The 15,184-nt window shown below is 37.7% G+C and overlaps 1 protein-coding gene across 1 annotated transcript; it reads right to left on the reverse strand.

Annotated features, from left to right (window-relative positions):
- Positions 1 to 1,693: 1,693 nt before the first annotated feature.
- LOC106557142 (ectoderm-neural cortex protein 1-like) lies at positions 1,694 to 8,844 on the reverse strand. Its single transcript, XM_014076293.2, has 4 exons — positions 8,577 to 8,844; positions 7,884 to 7,962; positions 5,360 to 5,587; positions 1,694 to 3,355 (listed from the first exon to the last, which is right to left on the reverse strand). Exons 1-4 carry the CDS (start codon positions 8,659 to 8,661, stop codon positions 1,915 to 1,917), a joined length of 1,833 nt encoding a protein of 610 aa, XP_013931768.2. The 5' UTR covers positions 8,662 to 8,844; the 3' UTR covers positions 1,694 to 1,914.
- Between the last annotated feature and the right edge of the window lie 6,340 nt (positions 8,845 to 15,184).

The following is a 15,184-nucleotide window of genomic DNA, read 5'->3' on the forward strand; positions in this document are numbered from 1 at the left end:
TACTATTATGCCAGATCAAGGATTGCTAAATATCTCTTTCATGTTACCATCTGGAAGTGACTTGAGTCTTCTGTTTTCAAGATCAAAGAATCTTCCCAATTTCTTCCATATATTCTAACAGAACTTCGTTTCTAGTCTAATCAAGGAGAGAACCAACCTAAAACTGAGGAATTTCCTGACAGTTAGAACAATTAATCAGTGAAATGACTTGCCTCCAGTAGTTTTGGGTGCTCCAACACTGGAGGTTTTCAAGAAGAGATTGGACAAGCATCTGTCTGAAATGTTATGGGCTTGAGCAGGGGGTTACACTAGAAGACTCCAAGATCCCTTCCAACTCTGTTATTCTATTAGTCCCCTGGTCATCCTGATTAGCCTTTTCTGAATTCATTTGAATGCTCCTCAAGTGTGTTTCCCAAAATTTGACGTAAAGTGTAACTAATGTAGAATAGTTATTATTGTCATGATTCAGGAACTCTACTTCTGCTGAAGTATACCCTGCTTTTCAGCCGCATGTTACCGCAGACTCAGATTCAGTTTGTAACTAAGATCCAAGATCTTTTTTATAAGTATTATTACCAACATATTCCTGATCCTATGGATATGGATTTGACTCCTAGTCTACAAGTGCATTATGATTTTTGTCTGTTACTTTACTTTAATTCTCTAATCTATTGAATATTTTTTTTTGGAATTTATATTTCTGTCTTCTGGATATAGGCCATGGCCCACTTCATTTTACGAAAGAAGTAGTTACTACACAGAAGGCTTTTTAAGTGTGGGTATGGTAATAGTGATAGTTGGAGTGAAAGCCAGTTTGGTGAAGTGGCTAAAACATCAGGCTAGAAACTAGGAGACCATGAGTTCTAGTTCCGCCTTAGTGCATAGCTAACTGGGTGACCTTGGAACAGTCACTTCCTCTTATCCCTAGGAAGAAGGCAATGGTAAATTATTTCTTGTCAAAAAAAAAATAACAACTCCAGGGACTTGTCCAGATAGTCCCCAAGAACTGGACGCAATTGAATGGATGACAAAAATGATTGTGGTAGGACAGAATGAGGCACAGATGTTATAATTAGTAATGTAGCAAAAGCACCAGTAGAGAAACAAGGTGGAAAACAGTGAGAGAAAAACCTTTGCTTTTAGACATGCAACCTTAATTATAAGGATTAGTAATTTGATATGGGTTATCATGGTGTGTGAAAATAAACAAAAGCTGATTTCATTATTAATTTTCCTAGAAGGATGTTTTCCTGGAAAAAAAACATGGACTTATAACCCAATTCTGTACATTAATCCTAAACTGATGCTTTAACATATCACTTGAAAATACAGCTTTTGCAACCGATGTCTCACCTCCAACACACACTGCTTTATTTTTCAGAAAGAGGTAAATGGTTTAGAAGCCTTAAATTTTGACTCTCTATTAGGAAACAGTTACCCCTTTCCTGTAGTACAAACAGGACCTTGCAACACATGGTGTTACAAAAATTGCCTCCATTCCTCTTTTGTATACACACACACACACACACACACACCAGAGTAGTTCTGGCTCGAAATGGTGAAACAAGATACAGGTTGTCTGAGAGAGAAAAACTCTCTTATTTTTCCCAAGGAAAGTACTCTGCCGTTCATAAACTTCTAATCTTTCTCTTGTACCATATTGCATTCAGAACAACTATATAAGTACAGTGAATTGAAGGTAGGAATGGAGTTTTATTCAGCAGCAATCCACTTCTCTGGATCAGAGAGCCCCTTCTCAAGTGCATCAGTGTAACTGAATCCTACTTCTAAAGAAATCCGCCCTTGTAATATCAAGGCTGGCAGCTTGATGTGATGGACTTCTCCATTCAAGGCAGAAGATGACCTTAAGATACTGAAGAACAGCTCAAGATTTGGAAAGTGCCCAAAAGGCTCCTAATTGTCAGTCACCCAAAGGGCTGTCAGGGCTGCTGAAGCTTCCCGTAAAAGGGGCTGCAGAGTCTTCTTTGGCACCTTCAGAGTCACTCCATTAACCACAGTTAGAAACGTCACCCTTGTGTTGGGAGCACTTTTCCGACTCCTTGTCCAGTGTGCCTCCCCGGGTTTCCACTGGTAAATGGTATTGCCCACCAGCACATGGATTCTTCTCCTCCACTGCACGGCACAAGGTGGCAAGACCAATATAGGAAGGTCTGGGATGGCCACATCTTGGCTCACTGTGCCATCCTTGCTGAGGAAAAAACATTTATGGGTGCCAGAAATCAGAGCTCTGATTACAGTGCCAGGGGTTTCACGCCGGCTGCTCTCTTCCACAAGCCCGCCAATGACAAAGATGCCATTGTCCATCGCCACTGCGGTTGATTTGTAACACTGAAAAGCTAATGGCATCTGATTCCACACATTTACGCTTGTATTGTAAATCAGGATGCCCCGGTGGGCAAGTCCATTTGCTCTCGTGTGAGAGAAGCCTCCAATTAAGTAGAGCTTTTTGTTTAGTGAAGCAGAGGCAAAATGACTCACTGCAAAGGGGAGATTGGCAATGGGAGACCAGCTCTTCTTTTCTAAGTCAAAGCTTTCTGCAGAATCAAGCACAGTCCGGCAACTCCGGCCTCCCAAAGCATATAGTTTCTGTTGGCATGCTAGAAAACCATGTTCTCGTCGAGGTACGGACATGGAAGGTAGCTGCATCCATCTCCCAGTCAGAGCATCAAACTCATGCAGGTTGCATAAAACAGAGCCATTAAGCCTTTGTCCTCCAGATACATAAAGCTTGTGCCCTACAGACAAGAAGCCAGAGGAATCCAGATACATCAAGGGTGGTATCTCCTCCCAACTTTCTGTCTGTAGGTTGAACCCCAGGAAATGAGTTTTCAAACGCTCCACTACTCCTCCTTGCATGTTGCTTACAAAGAGACCCAAACTCACAATCCAGTCATCATACATGCCATGCCTGAGGCCTCCACTCTTCAGCAATCTTCCTACTCCATCCAGTTGCTCCCATTGTAAATGGGCATGCCCGTATTCTGCAATAATGTCCTTCTGGACTCTTGTGATCTCCTCAGAAGTTAAAAGTGGAAGTCGGACTTGTTGCATCAGCTTCTTGATGAGTGAGAAGTGCTCAGCAGGTTGAGACCTGACCCAGTTCTGCACAGCCTGGTAGACTGTTAGCTCAGAAGACACAATAAGTTTGTTTGATGAGACAATGCTGATCACTGTACTGAGATCTAAGCCTGGAAAGGACTCGTGTTCAGAAAGAGGCTCAAAATTCAAGGTGATGTGGCGTGAGGCTACACGGAGCAAAGTATGGTGATTATGAGCATAGGCGAGAGCATAAATCTCTAGGCAACTGTCCATAGAAATGCTGTCAGCTAGGAACCTAGTAAGTGCAAAAAGTGAAGGGGAGGGGAAGAAAAAGGAAAAAAGGAGGGAGGGAGGGAGAGAAGGAAAGGAAGGAAGGAAGGAAGGAAGGAAGGAAGGAAGGAAGGAAGGAAGGAAGGAAGGAAGGAAGGAGTATAATTCATTAGTGGAATGGCTTATCCACCATGCCCACAGACATTGGCCAATTTTCCCCTTCACTAAAGATCAAATATAACTACTGAGCCAAGTTTGACAAAGGGTACAATGTTATCTTTTCTGTAGCAATTATAGAAAGACAAAATGTTCACAAAGGAGTGGTCAGCGAAATAATTTATGCCTTCCACCAGACTCTTTAATATAAAGTTAAGTATGAGCCCCTCATGACTCTGCTTTTGATTTGTATTTATTGATACGTTCTTACATTGCTGAGTACCCTAATCTCAGAGTGTTCTACAACATAAATCTAAATCAGAGTCAATAAAAGCTTAAAATATTTAACATCAAGCATGAACAATTACTCATTGGAGAGAGAATCCATTAATTGAGAGCACACTTTACTTCACAGAAGGCTCAATCAACAAGTGAGGGTTAGGAATTGAATTTCCTTGTAGATGGAGTAAAAAGAAGGAATGTTTGGAGAGAAATACAGAAAGAGGGCTGTTCTGTAGCAGGTCAGCACTTGGTAAGGCAAAATTCAGGACCTGAGCCAAAATAAGCCTTAGCAAAGGCAAGGTAGGAGACAGGGATGAGTGGAATAAAATGGAGATCTTTAACCATGTATATCAGGGATGTCTGCAAAGTATGGTCAAAAAAGCAAGATGGTGGCCAGAGCATCGCTCACTCCATCATGATGCTGAACTTGGAGGGGGGTGTGTGTTACCATATAGCACAGACACTCTTGATGTATGTGGATAAAGAACGAATTCCACAGTAATGATGAAATTAAATATACCATCGCAATTCCAAGATGAGAACCCGAGAATGAATACTGCTCATTTTTAGGCAGCATATTTTTGAGGCAGAAATAGAGATGGCAACAAGACTAGCTATGCATCCATCTTCTATTTTTCCTGATTTCAATTATAGAAAATTCTATTTTTGTTAGACAATCAGCTGTAATAACTTGCTATGAGATTGCTGGAATTTTTATTGATTGTATTTACATGAATGTCACTTTAATTTATGTAGTAGCACGTGATATTTTCTGCAAAGCCCGTAGTAACAAATTACATAGCTCCATGTAGACTGGGATATTTTTCATTCATTTTGCTAATATATCTCAAACATGTATTGTCTCGACCCTAAATGGAAAGATCTTAAACTCTTCGGACCTTTAGGAAGGACTAAGATGCAATACTAAAGATAAGAATGAAATTACAAGCACTCCCTTTATATATGCGGGCAAAATAAATATAACTAGTTTGTCAGACATTGTTACCCATTCAGATAGCCATGCTGAATATTCCACCACACATTATTTTCTCAAACGTCACAAATAAATATGAAATGAAATAAATTGTGTTCTATAAAAATATTATTTAACTTATAGAGAGAAGGATGTTTCGCTTTTAGATTTTTAAAGGATTCATCCATGTTATATATGCAAATGTTAGAGGAGTGTTGAGTATGCAAATAACTGGGGGGAAGGAGTGTTATATATGCAAATGTTCCCTGTTACCAGCTCTCTGATTTTCGCGGGCCGCGACTGGCTTATTCTTCATTGTTGTTTCCAGGCTCTGCGGGAATCGCATATCCCATCCTCGTCGCCAGTGTTACATATGTGTTGTGTGAGGGAAAGACGCAGGAGCCATGGAATCAGAGAGTAAGATGTTTATTGCGAGATGACTGCGATTCAAAACGTCCCTGCAACTGTCAGGGTATTTATACTCGAGCCCAAAGCAACTGTCAAATGACCAGCCAATCAGAGAGCTGGTAACAGGGAACATTTGCATATATAACAATCCACCTTCTCAGACAGCCCCAATTTCAGCTTCAAAACAATATTTTGTTTAGACTAAATTACCTGCCAATTATGTCCTGCAGAGGGAGGATGACAAGCCTGTTGGCTGCTGTGAAAAGATCTTGTGCAATCTCTGGTATAAGTAGTAACCGTCCTGTGTAGAGATAATCTAAGATTATCTGAAGGATGGACGAGGCCATGTCTTCAAATACAACCTGTCTTTCCCAGCATTCTCTAAAGGGCCTGGTGAACATGGCACGGAAGTATGGACTGAACGAAGCCAACAGTGCCCTACAAAGAGAGGCAGCAAAATACTAAGAAGGTGAGCTTGGATTAAACATTAGGTGCACATTTTTGACAGTACAGTACAGTACAGAACAGAATTCTTTATTGGCCAAGTGTGATTGGACACACAAGGAATTTGTCTTTGGTGCATATGCTCTCAGTGTACATAAAAAAGACAAGATACATTCATTAAGAATCATAAGGTACAACACTTAATGATAGCCATAGGGTACCAATAAGTAAGCAGGAAACTATCAATATAAATCATAAGGATACAAGGAACACGTAGAATAGGATTCTTTAAAAACGGGGATAGGGAAAATGTTATTGAGTTTGCATGTGCATGCAAATCTAATTCACACTTTCCAAAAATGTCAAAATCACAACATTTTTATCAGTTGCTATCTCTACTGACTATTGTGACACAACCCTTCGAAAAAGAACTGCAATAAAATGCATAAATAGATAATGCAAAGAGAAAAGCTTTATGTTAGGGAAATCGGTGTGCAAAATTGCACTGAACCTAAAAGCAATTCCTTAACAAAAACTGTCCATCAGACAGAAATGCTCTGAAGACTATGTAATTAGGAAAAATAACCACTGAATAAGCTTCCATGAGGATTTCTTTTTAAAAAAATATATCGCAAATAATTGTGAAACAAAAACAGGACAAACATATAATTGGAACATAAAAATTGCCTGAGTTCAGAATCTGAAGCTCTGACCTGTCCTATATCATGATACCAGCAATGTTCAGAAGCCAAGTGAGCTCAGATAGCCAGCAATCTGATATGTTTAATAGTTCTGTACAACTGAGGGGCTTAATTTGGGCCACCTCACAGCTTTTTTTCCTATCCCCCATCCTTCATATAGATAGTCTTTTTATCAACATTTCATGACTGGCAGAAGTGTAGGGTGATAAAGGGCTGGTCTCAAGCTCTTTTGAAGAATTGAGAAGTGGAACAGTTGACTGTTTAAAATGCTTGAATTGATCACTGATGGCTTCCACCCATCCTCCCTCCACCTACCCATCAAGACTTACAGTTTTTCTGCAGACTTCATTAGGTCCCAAGTTCTTCAACCCATGCTAAAAGCATCCTTAGATGATTGATTGTTTCCAGTAATGGTAGCTAACATTAGCATAGGTACATTTTTTAATCTTTCCAAATCTGAGAATACGGTATGAAGGAATGAGACCTTAGATCAAGTTTGCCAAATTGTGAACTTTCAAAATGTGTTCATGGTTTTTATTATCCTGCATCATTTTACACCTATTGGCTCTGCTGATTTGGGATAATAGAAAATATAGTGTTGCTGATCTGGAAACTGGGCAGTTCAGGAAGGTTGATTATATGTTCGATGCCTTTTAAAGTGATCCATATTTTACCAGATTATGATAAACACAAACAATTTAACATCAGCATTAATATCAATATCACGAAATATCAAAATAGTCCATTGGGGTTGGGTGGCTGATAAATTCAAATATACATGCATACAAACAACTAGAAGGACCATGCTGTTCCAAACTAATCAAGCCATCTTGTTCAACACACTCTTCTCCATAACAGTCAGTCAATGTGGTCATTCAAAGTCCACCATGGGGCAATGAAAATGAGCAGCTTTTGTCTAGAAGCTGGTATCTAGTATCCCCAAATTCAGAGGTTCTGTTTTTCTATTTATATTGATTGATTGATCTTCCATGAAAATATCTAATCCTTCTTTAAAGCTGTCTAACATAATGAGTGGTGATGAAATTTGTGCATTAATTATGTGATATATGAAGGAGGACTTTGTTTTCTTTGCATCTTCTGCCAATCACTTTTATTGGATGACCCTGGACCCTCATACTAGGAAGTGGGGGGGGGGGTTGATATCTCTATCCAGTTTCTTCACACCATGAGTAATTTTATTAACTTTAATTATATTTCATTTACATAAATCTCAACTATTAGGAGCAGGAGAGGGATTTATGCTATGCTAATTTTTCAAAAAAAAAGTTTGTTAGACAAAAATAAATAACTCAAGCTTTGGCAGGAATATGAGCTGCATAAAAGTACGGGTGATTTGAGTGGCTGATATGGAGAGATCCATTGTGACAAAGAGTATCATAGATTCTGCAAGTTGCTTCCTAGAACTGCAATATCTTACTGTTAATATATTCTCTGCCCTAGTTTATTTTTCTATCTCACAATCCTGGATAAAACACCTGGTTGCAGATTACATATAACATGACATAACATGCTTTTTAGGACAATATTTAAAAACTATGAGACCTCTAAATCCAGGAAAAAAAACACACCTGTGACATGGGAAATGCTTGCCTTCAGCTACCAGGATGGCATCACAAAGCTGTTGGGTCTTATGGAGCTGCATCAATCCTGTGAGGATGGGGAAACAAAACCAGGTTGGAATATTAGGTCTGTCTAGAAACAAAAAAGAAGATGGACATGCTCATTGGTCAAGTAAGAATACCACCAAGAGTTTAGAGATGTCCTGGATCTTTCACTTCCAGTGCTGTTTTTATTTCGGTAGTATATCAGAATTAGTTTGTGGTGTATAGTGTGTCTTCTGCTTTAATTTCTTGGTATCTGTTTATTGTTCCAGCTTTCATTTTGTTACGATAAAAGCCACAAAAGTAAAATCAACATAAAAATGTCAAACTGAGGTGATCCATCAAAGAAAGAAAGAAAAATCCAGAAACCATACTTGAATACAGAGTACTATACTTAAGCCGCTTCAAATAGCCTTAGTGTAAATCACAAAATATTTTATATCCGTATGAGACAACATTTCCCAACTTGGTTCCTCCACATTAATTGGATTACAAATCCCAAAAGACCCAGATAGGACCAAAAAGTGAGACTGAGGCAAAAGGGTGGTCTAAGTGAAAGCAGAAATTATTTCCAAGGAAGAAAAAGGTTTTGGTTTCCTGCTGGAGGAAATATAGCAGTTCCTATAGACAACTCATTTCTATAATCTGTGATAAACTTACCCTGAGTTACATAATATCCCAAAGTAGTAGGCTTCACCCTTATATCAATCTCTTGACTATTGTTGAAGTCTTTTTTGGCATCCATAATCCACCTACAGGTACAAGAATCTCTTTAAAAGGGATTCTTCTCTAAGACTCATCAACGAATCATGTCTAGGGAAGAAGACACCATCTTACAATTGGCAATAAGATGTTAATAGCAGCCTCATGTGAGTTAGAATACAGAGCTCCAGGACCCAGCAGCATCAAGCCAAATATATCACAGATACTCTGCTGTCCTCCTGGGACCCATTGTTATATAATAAATTGGAAACCTAGAGGTTTTTTTAGTCCAGGTCTCATCTTGAAATTCTGAAGCACATTACAAATTGTAATCCATATTGAGAAGTATAACCTAATTTTTCTGTCTTCTTCAGGGCATCATTGATCATCTTATTGTTTCTTCTCCCAGGCCCCTTGGAATTATATCCCTTGCACTCACTGATGGCTTTTTTTTCTGGTTAATTCTTGAACAGTAAATCTATTTGGCCTTTTAGGTTAAAGTTGTAGAGAAAGCATAGTTCACAGAGCTGAGACTTCACATGCAGAAAGTCCAGGATTTGGTCCCTGACCTCATCATTTTGAAAGAACTAGGCGGATCACTTTGCTTCTGATTGCAGTGAGTGAGTAGGTAAGTGGGGAGCCATTAATATTCTGAATAGATAGATGAACAACTAGCTAAACATTCAGGCTTTTATGTATTATGAATGATTAACCTGGAACAAAAAAACATTCACAAACCCAGTGCCCATTAATTTTATTTCCATCTTATGTTCCCAGGTATCTACCAAAAATAGGTATCAAAATAGTGTCCAAATCTGATTTTTTGATAACTATATCAGTTATTTTTACAGGGCCTGGAACAAATCTTGAAGCAAAAGCAGTCCCCAATAGCACCAGAGGAAAAAAAGAGAATAGGCCTAGTGGTATATAACTTATCATCCATGTTGATTCCCTATAAGAAACGGGTTGTGTTGATTTGCTCTTCCTGCTTATTGATGAAGTCAAAATACATGGGCATTATTGCAGAAGTCAGAAATGTAGAGTACAACTGCTGTTCCCAAAGACTCTAGCCCCCATTATGATAGTATATCTTGAAATAACAGGCAGCAGCCAATGAGCTGTTAATGCCATTTCTAATTTGCATAATGGAGATGGGACTATAAGGCATATTTTATGCACCATTAATTCAGACTTGAACATCAAAGGATAGGTCCAAAATCATCTCTTCTTTTAACATAGAACATTTGAGAAGGTTTACATTTATAAATGAAGATCTGATTTTTAAAACTCAGGTATACCATATAGATGCTTATTCTAGGAAAAGAGATGTCCTATATTTTACACCACAGAAGGGTTGAAGAATAAGATTGTATTCTTCCACAATCAACTTGTCTGCCTCCCCATGATTACAGGAGTCTTCTGGATAAATTACCAAGCATCAACAAAGAGATGTTGTTGACAATGAGACAGAAAAATGGACAGTTTTTATAAGGAAGGTGGGCTACAAGTATCTTTCTAAATTGAGCTAAAATGTATATGGTCTCTTATGAAAGTCAAAATCCAATGCAGATTAACTGCCAATCCTACTAGCAGTATTAGAACCTAGTGTTCCTTAGCATACAGCTTCAATGTATAAAGAGAACCATTCTGTGATGCTGAAAATAAGTCAATATTCTCACTGTAGACAGAATGGGATGCTTCATTACTTGTCATCGTTGGATTACCAATACTCACGTAGGCATTTTTCTTTATTCTTTATTCCTAAATAATATCTTATATCTTCCTGAATCCAATCTTCCATTATATTAGGCCAAGATAATTTACTGCTTGAAGTAAAGTCCAGATGGGCACCTTTCCCCATATATACTAGGACCAACATCCGTCTTGGTGCCTCTTTCAGATCTCACTGCTTGCAATATCAGTCCTAAAGTTATCTCTTCAACATTAATTCTTCAAATATTTATAACTGTCTTCCAGGTCCCTGTTTAACAGGTAAGTGAGACTATTCTTTGCTCAGATTTCTTCTTTTTCACTGGATAAAATAGTTCTCGTGGCATATCATAAGGGCTATGGTACTCCCTAAGTTTTCTTCTAAATTTCTAAGTTTTTTTGAGGGGTATATTTCTTTTTGATATTATTTGCCATCCAGAATCTGCTGAGTGGCTTTACAAATTGATTAAACAAATAAATCAATATTCAGGTGATAAATATATGTAATCATGCATCAATGGATTCAATTTGCTAAGTTAATGGGCAACTGTGCCTTTATGATTGTGACTATTTCTTCTTCTTTAACTGCAAATGTTTAGCTCACAATTTTCTGTATTTGATGTGTCTGTCCAGAGTGGGTTTTCCAGCAACAGAATTCATGAACTGAGGCAATTTTGCCCATGTCAAAGTATGTCCAGCTGGACCAGGTCTGCCAGTAAAATGCAAATTAATAAAAGGCGCAACCTTCTGACCTTGCATTAAAATGTGAATGGTCTCAGGATGATCTTCTCAGTAAGAAAAAAAAAGTTTTAATTACTCAAAATGCTTTAGGTAATACTTTTAATGAGGTTTATACAGTATTGTTCGCTGAGACTTATTTTGCTATGATTTTAATCTGCACCTACTTTCATACAATTATCTCCTTGTATATGGAACAAACCCAATCATTTCTAAATAAAGCCTGGAAGTGATTTGTAACATCACAACAGTGTGTCTCAGTGTTCAGTGCCAGACCAGATAAACTGCATTCCAATGTAACATATTATCAGAAATAAAGACAGACTGTGTAGTGAGGGGGGGGGAAACACATTCTCTGTCTCAGATTCTTATAGCACGAATTTGTCTTCCTTTCCTTTATCAAATCATTTAGGGGCCAAGAGCTTAATCAGAACTAGAGAAAGGTGAAGAAATTCAATCTCTCTAGCCTTCCATCCACCAATCTATCTTTGTTGTTGTTCAGCACGCACCAACACACGTACAGGCTTATCCATGAACTACTTAACCTTTTCTGAGCTTGGAAAGTAAAACAAGGTGGGCCCTCCTAAGAGAATCTGGAGACACAAACTGAGGGGGAAATTAAAAACCATCCTAGAAAGACAGCAGCAGCCCAGTTCCATAATGCTGTCAGGAAAACTTGAATAGATATGTCTCTGAAGTCATCAGGACTTAAGTTTGACTAGAAGGAGACATTACCTTTATTTATTTTTACCTTCTACCACAACTTCTTTCCTAATATGAATTGCAAACAGGGATGTGGCATAATACACCATCTGTTGATACTTTGCCAAAATGCAGGAAAAACACCAGTACGTTTCACACCTTGGAAATTCCTGGGTAAGAATATACATTTCATAATAATAATGAAAAAATAAAAGTGATTAAAAAACAACCACCACCCTGGCTTCCAGCTTTTGTAGTTAAGAGACATAAACCACAGAAGAAGCCGTGAAATGTGGTTATGAAACACTCTCTTGTAGACAAGAAGAAACTTTCTGATTTGGCAGCCTTGATATAGATCTATGAATCTGCCTTCCCAAACACCGATTCTTTCTATTTACTAAGTCCAAGAAACCTCATTCCAAACTTCCAACTAATCAAAGTTGGGCTTGGTGCATGCATATCATAAGGGCTATGTGCTCTTAGCACTATGATCTTTGCTGAAGTAATAGACTTAGCATCTAGTCTGTCTAAGAGAGAGATTTATCTTTGTGTAAATAATCCATGACACTTCAACTTTAATTTGCTTGCCAGACCAAAATGTGATCTTCCCAATTCTATCCTAAGTTATGAACTATTAAGCATTTAAAATGATTATAGAAAACTTAATGCATCACTTTGGCATTTGGAGTGGAACTCATCTATAAACATATGTAGATGTTGTATTTTGAGCAGTTAACCCTGGTTCATCTCCATTTCACTTTTCACACCTCATGTCTTGCTCCCCATTTGCTGTCTCTGCTAGGTTATCCATATCTCTCTAAATAATGAGTCCGCTTAGGCATTTTCCCAAACTAAGTATCCTACTCATCTGTTGGAGTGTCAAACCAGGTCTGACACCTTATTCAAAGAGAAAAATATAACCCTAAGGAGTCTTGAGAGTAGTAAAATTAACATCTGGACTAAAAAAAACCAATTTCTAACTTTACACATGGCAATAAGGCCAGGAGTTTTGTATTAGTGAAAAACTGGAATTATTCCAAGTTATTATAATAATAGTAATATTTTAAACAGTATTCTCTTTCTGTAAAATACTTAAACTTGTGGAACAGCTTACAGAGCCTATATTATTGTTACCTGTGGGAGACTGTATCATTATTCACTCCATTCACACGCTAGTTTCTTTTCTTTTTCTTTCTTTTTCCGTTTCTGTTATAATTTTGCACCAGTGAGGTTAAAACCAATTTCATTGTATTTAAGTACAATGACAATAAAGATTACACTTATACTTATTCATTATCAATTGGATTTCCATTTTTCTTTATGAATATCATAACTGTTTATCCAGTTTAGGAAGCCTTTAAAAATGTCAATAGTTACCTTGCAAGCAAACTCAAAGGGTGAGATATGCTGAATGGCCTCATTGGTTGGTATATAACAGTGTCAAATGTTCTAGCTAGGAATTTCAAGAACTGTAGTCCCAACAACCACTGAAGTCTAGAGTTTGGAAACAAAAAACTGATCATAAGTCATTCTCATTCTTATAGGTAACTAAGATAGAACTGGGTCTTATATCTGTGAACTTCTCTTGCCTGGCCTTCCCAGTGGCACTCAGGGACTAAAATTGAATACAATTGTTATAATCCTTCACAAATTAAGATTGTTGACAATACTTCTGGATTGATAATTGTCTACAAATTAATTAATGTTCTATATGATATTTTAAATGCTTATCTATAAGCCACCTGGAGTCTCCTTGGTGAGATGGGCAGCATAGAAACCTAATAATAAATAAATAATATCTACAGAGATTCCATACCAGCATCTGATTGCCTTCAGCATCATTGTCAGCCTCTGTTTCGTTATTTGCTTTCGGCTGCCATTGAAACGGGGGGGTGGGGGGGTATTTGGGAGGGGAAGTTTTAAGTACAGGTGAGATTGTAAAAAGGGAATTTTGTTCTCACCATCTACTGTGCATGCTGGAGATCAGTGCTTGGTGTTGGTCAAGGCAAACCGTCCTTCATACCAACCTGATGATGCTCCTTGAAGATGGACCTCACATGACACCTAAGGGATTTGCTGATTGGACAGTGGGATGGGGTTACCAGGGGGAGGGGGTTTGGTCACATTGATATGTATGATTTAGCGTGCTTTTGCCTCAGATCTTGCTTTGCTTAGCTGCTATCTTTTCATAACCAGTAAAAGTACTCTTAATTCTGCAAAATGGAGTTAAGTGGTTCCTTTCTTGGTTGCTGAGGGAGGCCGGCTTGACAATCAAGTAATAGTGAATATAAAGTCTACACAGAAAAAAATATCCATGTGCTATATTAATTTCAAACATAGCATCCACTGCATAGAGAACCCTTTCATATACAAGGATTTCAGCAATGAACATAAAGGTGATGGCATCTAATTATTGTATTATTGCTGTCATGTTGTAACAAGGGGTAGCTCAGCTTTAAGCACATTAGCTTGGAATGGCTCCCATATACACTTATTTTGCCAAATGCTTCAGCCAAAAGCATTTAGTTTTCACCTGCAATAAGCCAAGAGGTAGATTTAGACATTCAGTTTTTAATTGTTTTGCTGATCTTCCTGCTGGTATTTGGCCTCTCATTAAAAAAAGAATGCCACCCAGCATTGTGTGGGCTTGATGTCAAAGATGGTATGTACATCCCCCATCTGGTTCTATAATTACTACCTTCAATCAGCATCACCAGAAGAATGTTAATGGATAATATGTAAACACAAAATCTTTTATGTTTACCTAGCAAACATCTGGAGAGGAAGCTTTGGATAATCTCTTTGTGCTGAAAACTCATTGGTGGAATTATTGGGAGTTACACCAGAAAGACACTGGGAGAGGCCTACTTGGGTCAGCACCAGTATACACAAGGAAAGTAGGCATTTGGAATAACTATGTACAAATAGGATACAGAGGAATAATGAAATACCTACTTACATACATACCAAAAAAATCCTGATGGAATTTCAAGATAATATCTGAAAAACGTATTATTATTCTCCTTTTTGTTTGCTTTTTTGTTTGCAAATCTTACAGTGAGCTAAGCAACATTATAAGATAGGCCAGATTTCTTTCTCTATTTATCAATTTTATAAGTTTTGATACTCTAGTTTCATCCATTTTATTGTTCATTCTTTTGCTTTTCATTGATATTCATCAATAATTAAAAACCAGTCATTTATTTGGGTATTTTTATTTGTTTTCATTTTGCATTTCTTTTGACAGAAAGATTTAAACACTTTATCATAGTGTGTAATTTTGGAATTTTTGTTTTGTACAGAAATAGTGCACACAGACATGGCTTTTCATTCTTCGCCATTACATGTGTAATATAATATATTCCATGCAGAATATCCATATTATAGGGCAGTGGTGTAATATGATAGCTACTATT

This window comes from Thamnophis sirtalis, unplaced genomic scaffold (assembly GCF_051295495.1).
Source record: "Thamnophis sirtalis isolate CommonGarterSnake01/CBP01778 unplaced genomic scaffold, rThaSir2_p1.2 scaffold_3, whole genome shotgun sequence".
In the NCBI taxonomy this organism is placed as follows: Eukaryota; Metazoa; Chordata; class Lepidosauria; order Squamata; family Natricidae; genus Thamnophis; species Thamnophis sirtalis.